We start from the raw sequence: 13,085 nt of genomic DNA, 5'->3' as shown, positions 1-13,085 counted from the left end.
AATTATTTTTTAAATCAATACGTAATCATCTAACAACATTTTTTAAGATCTGTATATTTTGATCTATTATAATATTGTTATACGTAATAATAGGTCATGGGAACAAAGATAGGTTTGCATAAAATTACAACCTTATATAATCTAAATTGCATGCAAAATAAGTCACGCGAAGTTAGGTTAGATTTTTAAATTCCTTTAAAATTCATTAAAAACGATATAAAAAATAATATCAAATCATTTATTATAGCATGATATTTATTGAAATGATCATTAAAAAATAAATATTAATCGTATTTAATATTATTTTTTAAATTAAAAATACGTGCGAATGTTCGTCGCCATTTTTAATTTCTAATATTGGCGGTAAGCAGTAAAGTTAAAGCTGATAGGTCGAAGATCAATTCACTTTAAATAAGTACTTACGACATAGTAAATTAAAGAGGGAGACCTTGTGGCAAGTTCGTCTCTGATTGTTCTTCCATACATTTATTACATACGTCCTATGACCGAATTCGTACGGACACGTTAACATCTGGTCTTCAAAATTTTTTTCTATTATTATATTAAATATTTTGTATAGTTCCATCATCATTTAATCATAAATTTTAACAACAAATATATAGAAGAAAAATGGCGCCTAAAACAAAAGAAGTACCAAAAGAAAATATTCAAATACCTTCGAGAGGTATTAATGCTATTTTATTAGGACCACCTGGTAGCGGAAAAGGAACACAGGTATAAATTATTATTTATTATTTTGTTCATCATCATGATATAACAATGAATATAATAAAATAATCTTTTGGATTATAGGCTCCTTTATTGAAAGAAAGATATTGCGTTTGTCATCTATCTACGGGAGACATGTTAAGAGCTGAGATAAATTCTGGCAGTGCTCTTGGTAAAGAAGTTAAAAAGATTATAGACGAAGGGAAATTAGTTAGCGATGATCTTGTAGTTAGTATGATCGATTCTAATCTGGATAAACCCGAATGTAAACGTGGTTTTCTTTTGGATGGCTTTCCAAGGAGTGTTCCACAAGCTGAGAAGGTAAATTTAAATAAAATAACTATTATTAATTTATATATAATGAAAATATCAAAAATATATACAAGGTGACTAAAAAATGTAGTTTGGTACTTGAAGGGCATATATTACTTGTTATACTAATCACAAAGAGAAGTCAAAATTCTGTCAATATAAGTCATAAAATTAAATGTTATTCTACAATATCAATTTTTATATATTTAGGTTACTTCATTTTCGTGATTGTATCATTTTATTTTTGATATAGATAAATATAAGTTCAAGGTTCTAAAAAAGATTATTATGTACCAATGTCAATAGAGGTTATTTTGACACTAACATTGGACAGCAATGTCCTAACATGCTAGGACATTGTTAGCACATTGCTAGCATTAAACTTTTGATGACTATAGTCATCAGTAGTATTAAAAAGATTAAAAGTAGATATTTAATCTTTTTAACTTGCTAACTACACTCGTACGTATAAATATATCTAATAATTATTGTATTTATGCAGTTAGATTCAATGCTAAAAAAGAGAAAAACAAAACTCGACGCTGTAGTTGAATTTGGAATTGATGACAAATTATTGATAAAAAGAATCACTGGTCGTTTGATACACACTGCAAGTGGTAGATCGTATCACGAAGAATTTGCACCACCAAAAAAACCTATGACAGATGATGTAAGTAATTTGATTTATTTGAATATTAATGAGATACATATGTCATTTATATCACTTAATGAATTCGCATATATAAAATAATAATAATTTATTTATTAACAGGAAACTGGTGAACCTTTAGTTAAAAGATCGGATGATAATGCAGAAGCTTTAACAAAACGATTATCCGTTTATCATACTCAAACGCAACCACTGGTCGATTATTATGCTTTGCAAGGTATTCATTACTATATTAATGCAGCACAATCAAGTGCTAAAGTTTTTGAAGATATTGATCGCATATTTTTGAGAGCTATTGATCAAGATCGGAAAAAGGTTTTTTTTATAGATTCTTTTCATAGATTACTTTATTTCTATATACGCACACACACACACATACACAATACATACACAACAGAGACACATAAACATCACATGGGAACAGATAATATTCCAAATAATATTACTTACATTATATTTAATAATTTACTTACTTTTATTGTTTTGTCAATTTATTATTGATATTAATTTTGGAATATAATTGGGGTTTATTAAATATGTTTATTATCTACTTGTTTTCAAAGTAGTTTTTAGTAATATGGTAAGAATATTATGTATATGTTGTGTACCGTATTAATTAAATATCGATTAAATAATATCATTGAAAATAATCTTGATAGCAATATGTAAAAAAAACTATGTAAGAATAATATATCATAGAAAATTGAAATAGGATGATGTTGATTATAATGATGACGATAATAATGATGATAAAACAAGGCACTATAAAATATGTTACAAAATAGGATTTATGATTTTAAAGTCACAAGAGCACAGATAATGTTTTTATCGATAAATATAGTTAAGGATACATAATGGTTACTAACAAAAATTTAGTACGTAGTTAAAAACATATAATACAAATGAAACTATATTTACATGTATATATTTTAAGCAAGGAAATATCACAGTACGATATACATCTTGTATATTAATACTTTTGTTTCTCTTTTTAATTGTAGTATCTTTTGTAAATCAAATTTTTATTTATTTACTTTATATACATATAGATTAACGTTTAAATATAATATTCTTTTGAGTATATTGCATTGATATTGAAGATTTGTGAAAGATACAATAACAATATATTGCAAAAGTTTGATTTTCACCAACTTTTAGAATCACCTAATATTATTTAAAAAATATATATATATATATATATATGTATATAATTTCAACAACAAAAATATGCATATATTATATACAAAAAAGGAAAAATATTCTATATATATATATTTATTTTTTATCAACAATATATATATATATATATATTAATATAAATAGTAAACACACATAACGTCAAATAATAAACGTTATATAAATACGTATAAGACATATATATATTTATATGTCTTATAACAATAATAAAAGAAAATAAAAATTTATCTATTAAAATTTTGTTCTCAAATGAAAATGTAATATCAATAAAAAATGTAATGCTACTTGAATCATTAAGATTATTTTATATACGCACATTTGATAACGTCTATATGTGATCATATTAATTCTTGCATTTATTTTAATAATATAGTAGTTTAAAATTGATTTTAATGTTAATTGTAATAAGAGACAAATTAATTAATAATACACATGTAGGAAAAAAATAGAAAAAAGAAATAAGCCTATATATATACTATATACTAAACGCGTAATTATATTACAAAAGACTATAAATAAGACATGTATCATAGGTCAAAATCTATTTTACGCAATTGAAAGTAAATTACAACGTACTAAACAGTACAATGTTACTGCCTACATGTATACTACCTACAATGTTACAATATATTTGCTCGAAATATGTTTATTTTAAAAGTGTTATTAACACGTTGCCGCACACTTTTAATTTGACGATCGTGCTTAGAAATACGAAGATCGGACGGCTATAGCCGTCATTTGCGGCAACGTGTTAAAATGTAACTTTCTTTTATTTTTGATAAATTATGGTTGATTGATGCTACGTTAGGATCGTTTTCAAAAACAATTTAAAGATTAATATTATGTATGCATAAATTGTGCTGAGCTAGCTTATATCAAGCTCAAGAATTTGTTTTTGGAAAAAAATGCGAGTCTAAATAGCTGAAACAGTTGATCACTGCCCTACTTTTTATTTCAAGTGACTACGTCACACAGATATTTGTTTTATTGGCAGAACAAATTGAATCAATTAATCCAATAAATGAAACACAAAAAAACAGCATAATACAAGGAAAATAAAACATAATCATTGTAATCATTGGCATAAACGTTTAGATATTATTAAATACTATTTATTAGTTGTAATAACACATATGTAATAAAACTATTGTATTGATAAGAAAGTAATTTCGGTTTTGTAGTGTGAAATAAAAATACATTTTTTTTATACAAAGAATAAACCTTAATTATATGTATATATAATATTTTCCATTTTGTTTGATGATTTTTTGTCATTTTTTTCTGGCAACTTCATGATCACGTGCTGATAGTACTTTTGGTTCTTATCAGTAAAAACTGTATTAAGGTCATTATCATTAGTGATTTTTCGTCATCAGAATTGAGTGTTTAATTTTTTTTTGAATATTAAAATTGACTCTAAATTGACAACTGCAAACAAAATAATGCACAATTTTCTTTTAAAGTAAACTACATCAAATATCAAAAGGAAAAAATTATAGCATTGACAGAAGTCCTTTGAGACAAACAATTTTGGTAAAAATCAAAATTACTTTTTTGCTAATATAATATATTGCTAATTGAGTTTAAATATAAGTTGGAAACATATTATACAAATGATATTATTTTTTTGTTATCTAGTAGAGAACTTTGTTCATTATGCGCATGCGCAATAATTCTTAATTACAGTAATTCCCAATCTCATACTAAAAACATACTATTTAGAGGTTAAGGTAATGAGAAATTTATTAATTAATAATTATAATCTTTCAAATTTCAAATAATTTTTCTATTGTATTATTTAAATATATTACAGTGCAGTTTTTTTTTATAATTTTTGATTTTATTTATACATTGTATTATACTTTTGTTGTCTTATGATTGTATGATTTAAATTTATGTTTAATAACCTGCATATATAACATCTGGCGCACAAGAAACAAAGTAATTTCCTCTAATAAGTTTCGAACCTCGCATTAGAAGAATTGAAAAGTTTGTAGTCTCACATGAGCAGGATTGAAAAGTTTTGAGCCTAATAAGGTGTGGAAAATCATAAAATTCAAGACTTTTTCAACCCATCTCATACGTTAGGTTCAAAATTTTTCAATCCACCCATTTATTTAATGGGGTATAATGTACAAATAATATTTCCATGTATAAATAATATTCCAATAAGTGGAAATATTATTTCCAACACAAAAACCAGGTCCCATGACTAAGGGTAATAGAAAGAATAATTTTTCAATTATTAGCAGTTTTATATCATTTTGAGATAGTTAAAAGAAAATTGGTAAAAAAAAGCTACTGAAAATACAATACCTTTGATTTATGGTGTTTCAATAATGCCAACAACAAATTAGAAATAATTGATCACTTTGAAAGTAATGTTAATGTTAACAGAATATAAATTACTAAGAAGCAGTCATTTCAATTTATTCAGTGATATGAAAATTTATGTTAAAAATGAAAGTTATATATACATATGTTTGTTAATTAATAATTATTTATAAGATTTCTTTTACAAAAAGTCCCAACTGCATTATTGATCCCAAGAATTTCGTAATTTCCTCAGCATTAATTAATTAGTAATCCAACTGTACATTTCAACTATCTTTATATTATATTTTTCTCACATTGTTTTATCATAAACATAATAATAACATAAAGAAGAAAAAAAGGAAAGAGAAAGACCATTTAAGAATGAAACAAATGTACATTGATAAAATAAAATCAAATTATGTATGTATAGTTTTAGCTTACAATGTATATTTAACTTTGAAAATGATAGTTACGTTATATAACATTGGGAACTTTGCACATTTAGGAATACTCTTGTCATCCATTTATGTTCCATAAAGCAATACTCTGCCATTTTGAACGTAATAGATGTTGTCAAAAGAAGAAAAGGTAATTAACTTAGATAATTTGCTAGATAGGAAATACTTTGGTGGTATCGTCTATTTGAAAGTGTTCTCAATGACGATAACAAAATACTACATTTTTTTAATTTGTTTTCTATCTCTCTTTCTCTTATACACATATGCATATTTTTTATTTTTTTCTCGTAAACATACTCATACGCATACGTATACATATATTCATACTCGCACACACATACGCACACACACACACACCTCTCTCTCTCTCTTTCTGTCGCCCACATTTACAGCAAAATTATTTCTTTAAAATAAACAATGATGATGGAGTAAAAAGACTACTTTTACATCGTAAAGTCATAAGAGAGTAGAGCGTCTCTGTGTACAAGTGGGATGCTCGCCCAAAATTATTTTAAATGGAAGCATTAAAGATTTGCGACGCGATAAACTCTCTTATGGCTCCACGCCGCTCCTCCTCTGATCGTTTTTTAATAGATCAGGCTAATGGAGCTATTGCATCTTTGATTTATTCATTATCTTTTGATTTGTTTTTGTTGTTTGCCTTTTCTTCTCCAACGAGAAGGAATGATAAAAAAAAAAGACGTTCTTCTCCTAATTTAAATAATTTTTCTTTTAGAATTGATGCTTATGATGTAATATATTAATATTTTATTTATATAAGCATCTTAAAAGGTATAATAGACCAGAGACATTTTTTAATTTTCTAATATTATAAATTATTTTGCTCTAAAATTCTTTTTTTCTAATTTGATTGTACGTTCTTTTCTCTTTAAATTTTGTTTTTTTCTGTCTTGTTGGTTAACGTGATGATTTGAATTGATTTTAAATCTATTCATATGGAAGAACGAAAAGTAAATAATAGAGATATGTACAAAGAAACAAAAAGTTAAAATAAGAAAAAGAAGGATAAAAAAAAGAAAGAGAAAAGGGAAGGAAAGAAATTTTTCACTAAGAATCACTACGATGTAATCTCAAATCGGATACTAAACAAGTTCACTAGCTTACATATTTATTGAACAAAGATAATTCGATCCGAGTATCCTTGTTCCTTTTGCACTTTGAACGCGCGATTGTATTTTGAGTAAAGATAAGAAAAAAAATAATATAAAGAAAAAGAGGAGAAAAAGAGGAGAAGAAAAAGAAGAAGAAGAAGAAGAAGAAGAAAAAATAAATTCGCGCGTTCAATCCCGAAACATACATAATATAATATATATATATATATAGATAGATATATATATAAAATTAAATTAAATTATAGGATTAGTTAATGTTCTTTTTTTTTTTTTGTAACAATACATCACCAAAAATTAGTTGATCACTTTTAAACGTATCTAAGTAAGTAAACTTGACGTGAGAATACGAAGAAGAGATTCGAAAAAAATAAAGAAAAAAAATATTACAAAACAAAAAATAATAATAAAAGAAAAAAGAAAAGAAAAGAAAAAAGTTTTAGAAACCTAATCGTTTGATATTCGTCCTAACCACAAGACTGTTCAACCTACTTACAGGTTTTTCACCCTGCCAACTTTTGCTCTTAACACGGAATTGTTTAAGATCGGCCTCGTGATTTGGATCAGACATTGGTTTGTAACCTTGAGGAACACAAAGATTACGTTGTTCTTTGTAGAATTGTTCGTAACCGCCGTGTAAAAGATAAACTTCTGGATAATGAAGAGCAGGATAATGTTCTTTGTTACGTTGACGATCGATGTTTCGTAAAAATCGTGAAAGATTTGGTCCACGTTCCCAAGAAAATTCACAATGGAATACGAGAATACGTCGTTTGATTGAATTTGGTTGAATTTCTGGTATGTTTGTTAAGGGATCGAGTAAATGTTGTTCAATTAATTCTTTACTATAAAGATTAAGAGCTCCTTCGATGTGTCCACCATCGAATTCGTAGGGATATCGACAATCAACGATTACAAAGGAATCGATGTATTGTTTAAAATCACCACGCATCAGAGCAGCTAATGTATCTACAGAGATAGATTTAAGGTCATCGTGTCGACCCTCGGCAAGAGGTAGAATACAAGGTTTACTAAAATCACCGGTTAGATCGGCATCGGTCACACTACGATGTATCGCTGATTTGATCAAGGCATGCGCTTGGCTATCCTCAAATTTATCATCAAAAGATTCTTTCATCGAGACATTACAAAAGTCAACTTCATCCGTGATATCCTCTATGCTTAAATTAGATTTTTTGACTAGTTTCGTTTCGATATCCGTTACGTATGATGCCTTTTGATTCGATGATATTTCCAATTCTACATTCTCTGGTATATGTTGAAAATCAATCGATATTCTAGACCTTTTGCTTAACCGAGGACTAAGTGATGCCGGTGGTTCTGATCTTTTATAAGATCTTACTGGTTGATTTGAGGATGAATCCATGATACTAGAATACGACTGTGTGCGGGATTGTACATTTTCATCGAAAGAAAGTTTACGAGTTGAACAGGTTGTTGATGGTGAACGAAATAGACAGGAACGTACTTTCGATATCGATGATTGTGGACTAGTTCTGTCATTTTGAAGTGATAAAGAACGACGAAAGGAACGTTTTACTTTTGTACGTGGATATTCTGGGGTTGTTATTATTGCATATTTCATTATTTCTGATCCAACAATGCTACCAGAGAGAAGACTCGTCAAACCGTTTGGTAAATGGGTTGCCTCATCCAGTGCATCCAAATCCATTAGATCGTTCAAGTCATCGTCCATACTCTCGTAACCCGATGATAAACTCCGAAAGATCATTGGATCCGTCACTAGTCCATGAGGTGATGATCTTATCGGAGATTGCATCGGACTTCGTTGATCAACAGACATACGCCTTGGTGCAACCCCAAGAGGTTCCGCAAATTGAAAACCAGTACGGTTATCTCTCTCGAGTAAATTAGTATTTCCATATTCTTTATCTTGATTGTTTGGGTCGCAATCTTCCAATGGAAAACGTGATTTTTTACTTACAGTCGTCTGTAATCAAACAATAATAATACTAATCAATATTTGTCTAGTTTATCATGTTCATTTTCTTTTTTTTTATTAATATTTGTATTTGTTAATATAATATTATTAAATATTTAATATATTATTTAATAATTGATATTAAATAAATAATTTAATAAATAAATTAATAGTTAATATATTATTAAATAATTAATTTTTCTATTAGGTGTAGAAATTAATTCTGTGCTTTGATATTAAATTCATTGCATCAAAATCGCCATTTTGTTTTTCTTTAAGAAATTCGGCACTATGTATATAATTATTTAATAAATAAATATTAAATTTATTTTTAAATAACACACAATTAATAATTACATCGAATGTTTATATAATCATTTTATTTTATTAATTAATGGTAATAATTAGAATGCATCAACTGTATGTATACTTGACGAATTTTCAAATTTATTTTACTCGAAAACAAATAATTATATAAACAAATTTGTATTCTAAATTTTCGAATTAGTTTCTCATGTTGATAATCCCCCTTCGTTTGTGTACTACCAATTACAGGATACCCTATGTATTTGATTAAGCTGTAAAATTTTGGTTTACTAAAAGAAAACAAGTAAAATATGCAGAAATATTTTATTTTTATTTTATTACATTTTAATATTATAAGGTGTACAATATACTACAAATTAAAAATTAAACATTGAGCATAAAATATATTTAAGATTTTAGTAATTATGTGGATTTTCTGTAATACAAATAAAATAATAGAATAAAGAACTATAAAAATATATATTAAAAAAAAAAAAAATATATAATTAGTATTTAAAATAATATTTTAGTATGTAAAATGATACTAATTAAATAAAAAATATTATACTTACGTAATAATGAAACAAATGTTCATATATATAGCGTGCATTTATTATATAAAATACATTTACACACATACACACACACATATGCGTTTATATATATATAATAAAAAATATTAATCAAATAAATAATTATATTTAAAAATTTTAAATTTTCTTCTATTGAAAATATTTAACATTAAATTTGTTTTTATTTTTTCTTTTTAATTAAATTATTTAATTTTTATAATCTAATCGAAATTAATTAAAAATTAAAAAGTTTATTTGTTTTATTTATTTAAAACACAAAAATGTTTTATTTTATTTTTAAGATTAAAATAATAACCGTATCGTATTTCCGTTTTAGAAAATTTAAAGTTGATTTAAAAATGTGAAAGAAAAATATATTTTCCGGTAGTTCGTGGATGCACCCGTCGATAAAGTGCAAGGTGTTGCGCATACGATTATGGAAAAATCTGAAAAGCTAACGGACCAACTGGAACTATGTCATTGTATGTTTATCAAAGCATATGTTTTACAGGATGTTTTAGAATAATATATTCTAAATTTAGTAGATCGAAAATATTTAATTGTAAGATAATCAAACAAGAAGAGACACATAATCAAACACCTTTTCCTAAAAAAATACGAAAGAAATGAAAGAGAGAAATGAAATAAAAGAAGACATAAAATAATCTTTTTTTTTTATTCAATTTTAATAACTAAAAATGAAATAAATACAATATTATGTATTAAAATAATTATTACAAAATTATTTCAATTTTTAAATCGCCATTATTGACTTACAAATGATCAAAATTCTAAAATCAATCGATTAATTCTTCGAAATATCTGAGAACTGTTGCGAACATCATCTAAGGGTTGTTATTTATTGAATTTGTTATTTTTAACATTTTTAATCAATATTTTAAATAAATGTAAAATATTTATAATAAAATACAAATCTTATTGTAAATATTGATCATTTATTTTACAAAATATTAATCAAATAAATAAAAGTAACGTTTTATCAAACAATTGATGATCCAAAGTACCAAAATGAACTCATATCTAAATTTGTAAAATAAAAATTAGTATATCTGTCCACTCGATTTAACAATTTGAAAAATTGTTAACAAATTTATTATCTTATTATCTCAATACGGGAATACTTCCGGTGGTACAGGGGGGGGCGGATATTCGATTAAGGATTAAATTCGAAAAAAAAAGGAATAACTGAGAGAGTCATTCGTCTAAAGATCTTGTCGTCTATCTAGGATCTTTCGGATCTACTGATGCGACTGAAGACATTTATTTATTTTGTTCTTTTTTTTTTCTAAAGATATCACTATGACAAAATGTCTCAGAACAGGACAGCTGTATTTTACAACGGCACATTGAGTCGTCTTTAATCTAAAGTACGTTTATTTAGAATTTAGGATAGACTTCGATTATCACCGAATCTATCACCGAATCTATCACCGAATCTATCTCCAAACGGAAATTGAATGTAAAGTCGAGTGATACGATTTTGCATAAACCGGATAAATAAAATATGGAAAAGTGTACGGTAAAATATCAAATTTTAATTCGAATTCGTTATTTCATTAAAAAAAAAAAATAAAAAAAAAAAATAAAACGAAATGAAACGATTCAAATGCATGTTGTAAAAAAAAGATTCGTGAGTCGATAAGTTAGAAAATTTTCTTACCTTCTGTGGGCTAGCGATAACGTTTCGGTTAATAGTTCCATTTTCTTTGTTGGTAGATGGCGATATGGTGTCGAGACTGATAATCCTTCGTGCTGCCATGCCCACTAATCTTCGTCCTTTTTGTTTAGGAGTTAACTCCTTTTCCGGCGTACCTCTAATTCTAAATACATTCTTGAAAAGACTGTAATTAAAAGAAAGAAAGAAAATTTTCCTTAATTAATGTACGTAAGTAAATTATCGAATATAAAATAATATAAATAAGATGTATAAATACAAAAACAAAACAAAAAAATTAAAAATAAATAAATTAGAAAACGGCGGGAAAATTACGACTCGACCAATTAACCTCTAAACTATCTAAATTTATCAAAAAAAAAAAACAAATTAATTAAAAGAATAAAAGAAAATAAACAATTTTTTTTGCAATACCTTTTCAATTTACTAACTGCATCAATAATCTTTAAAACTGTGTGCTATACTAATCCAATAACTTGAGAAAACCATGAGATTAAAAAAAAAAAAAAGAGGGAGAGAGAGAGACACTAAAAAAAGAGCAAACAATACGTGCGAACAACAAAGCATGCCTGTGCATGCAAAGGAGTCGAGAGAAACAACGTCCAAGTTAAAGCAACGAGATGTCAAAAAAAAAAAAAAAAAAAAAAAGAAAAAAAAAATAATCTATGAAATTTATTAGGAATTTTTTAGTTTTAATTGTATTTAAGAAAAATAATTTTCTTTTCTTTTTTCTTTTACGAAGTAAAAATGTATCACACACAAGCATCATTGCTTCAAATATGTTCGCGATCTCTCGATGCTCCTTCGAAGCGTGCGTATTGATAACAAATCGGTAAAGCTACTCTTCCCACGTGTTCAAGTGCTATTACGATAATTGTTTTACGTTCGAAAAACAAAAACAAATTCTGCTTTATTTCGTTTTTATTTTTATCTAAAATGCTTTAGTCATTACCGAGGATTTTTTAGATCGAGATCCTATTCAAGTTGTATTATCCTATACGTATTGTATATACATTTGTATAAATAAATATATATGTATATATGTATACATATATGTATATATATATATATCTTCGATTTTCATTCAGAAACTTCACCGTCCTACTTTTTGGCCCTGACTCGTTCAATCGCTAGAACAAAATTCACGATTCTTTCGTGCCGAGAGTTGGCGCGCAACTGGCAATAATCGTCGAGTGGTGGGAGGTGAAGGGAGAAAGGGAGAAAGGAAGAAAGAAAAAAAACAAAGAGTTAGAGAGAGAGAGAGAGAGCACAGTGGAACGCGCGACACCACGCGAAGACGCGCGAACATTGACGACAAGTACCGATCGAACGCGCGAAACCAAATGACGCGAGTACCAATCAAATTTGCACAAATCGAACGACAAGTAACCAATCAAATTTGCTCAAAAATTTACACTTGTTTTTTTTTCTTTTATTTTATTTAATAATTAATAATATCAATTGTAAATCTTTAAGATGTTCAAATATAATTTTTGTAGACCATTATATATATATATATATATGTATTGTTATTATTAATATAATATATATTTTGGAACTAACAAAATTTTATTGTTGAATTTCGAACACGAGTAGTGTGTAGTAGAAATTTATTTTTAATATACGGGGTGTCTCAAAAATCTTTTTTACTGAGAAAATAAAAATAAAGTGATTAATTAATATTAGATTTATTCAATAGAATTATAATATTTTATTGTTCGTTTTAAGATACGAAT

At 26.6% G+C, this 13,085-nt stretch overlaps 2 protein-coding genes across 8 annotated transcripts in view; one reads left to right on the top strand and one right to left on the bottom strand.

Annotated features, from left to right (window-relative positions):
* The first annotated feature begins 378 nt into the window (after window positions 1-378).
* On the top strand, window positions 379-4,143 carry Ak2 (Adenylate kinase 2). Its single transcript, XM_015325714.2, has 4 exons — window positions 379-735; window positions 814-1,050; window positions 1,544-1,711; window positions 1,814-4,143. The coding sequence occupies exons 1-4, from the start codon at window positions 631-633 to the stop codon at window positions 2,210-2,212; spliced, it is 909 nt and encodes a 302-aa protein (XP_015181200.2). The 5' UTR covers window positions 379-630; the 3' UTR covers window positions 2,213-4,143.
* Window positions 3,999-13,085, bottom strand: part of LOC107068921 (M-phase inducer phosphatase) — a 99,437-nt gene continuing 90,350 nt past the window's right edge. For 5 of the 7 annotated variants that reach the window (XM_015325773.2, XM_015325772.2, XM_015325774.2 and 2 more), the window contains 2 exons: window positions 11,335-11,515; window positions 3,999-8,784 (listed from right to left, as the gene is read on the bottom strand). In XM_015325773.2, the coding sequence (XP_015181259.1) occupies window positions 7,252-8,784; window positions 11,335-11,515 (1,714 nt within the window). In that variant the 3' untranslated portion in view covers window positions 3,999-7,251. Of the gene's footprint in view, window positions 8,785-11,334; window positions 11,516-11,763; window positions 12,282-12,301; window positions 12,503-13,085 lie in introns of those variants that run through there. The other 2 variants (XM_015325776.2, XM_015325777.2) reach the window with 2 other exon arrangements.

Source organism: Polistes dominula, unplaced genomic scaffold (assembly GCF_049000335.1).
Source record: "Polistes dominula isolate Pdom_NZ unplaced genomic scaffold, Pdom_raw_medaka contig_77, whole genome shotgun sequence".
NCBI lineage: Eukaryota > Metazoa > Arthropoda > Insecta > Hymenoptera > Vespidae > Polistes > Polistes dominula.
This window is presented reverse-complemented; position numbering and strand designations above follow the sequence as displayed.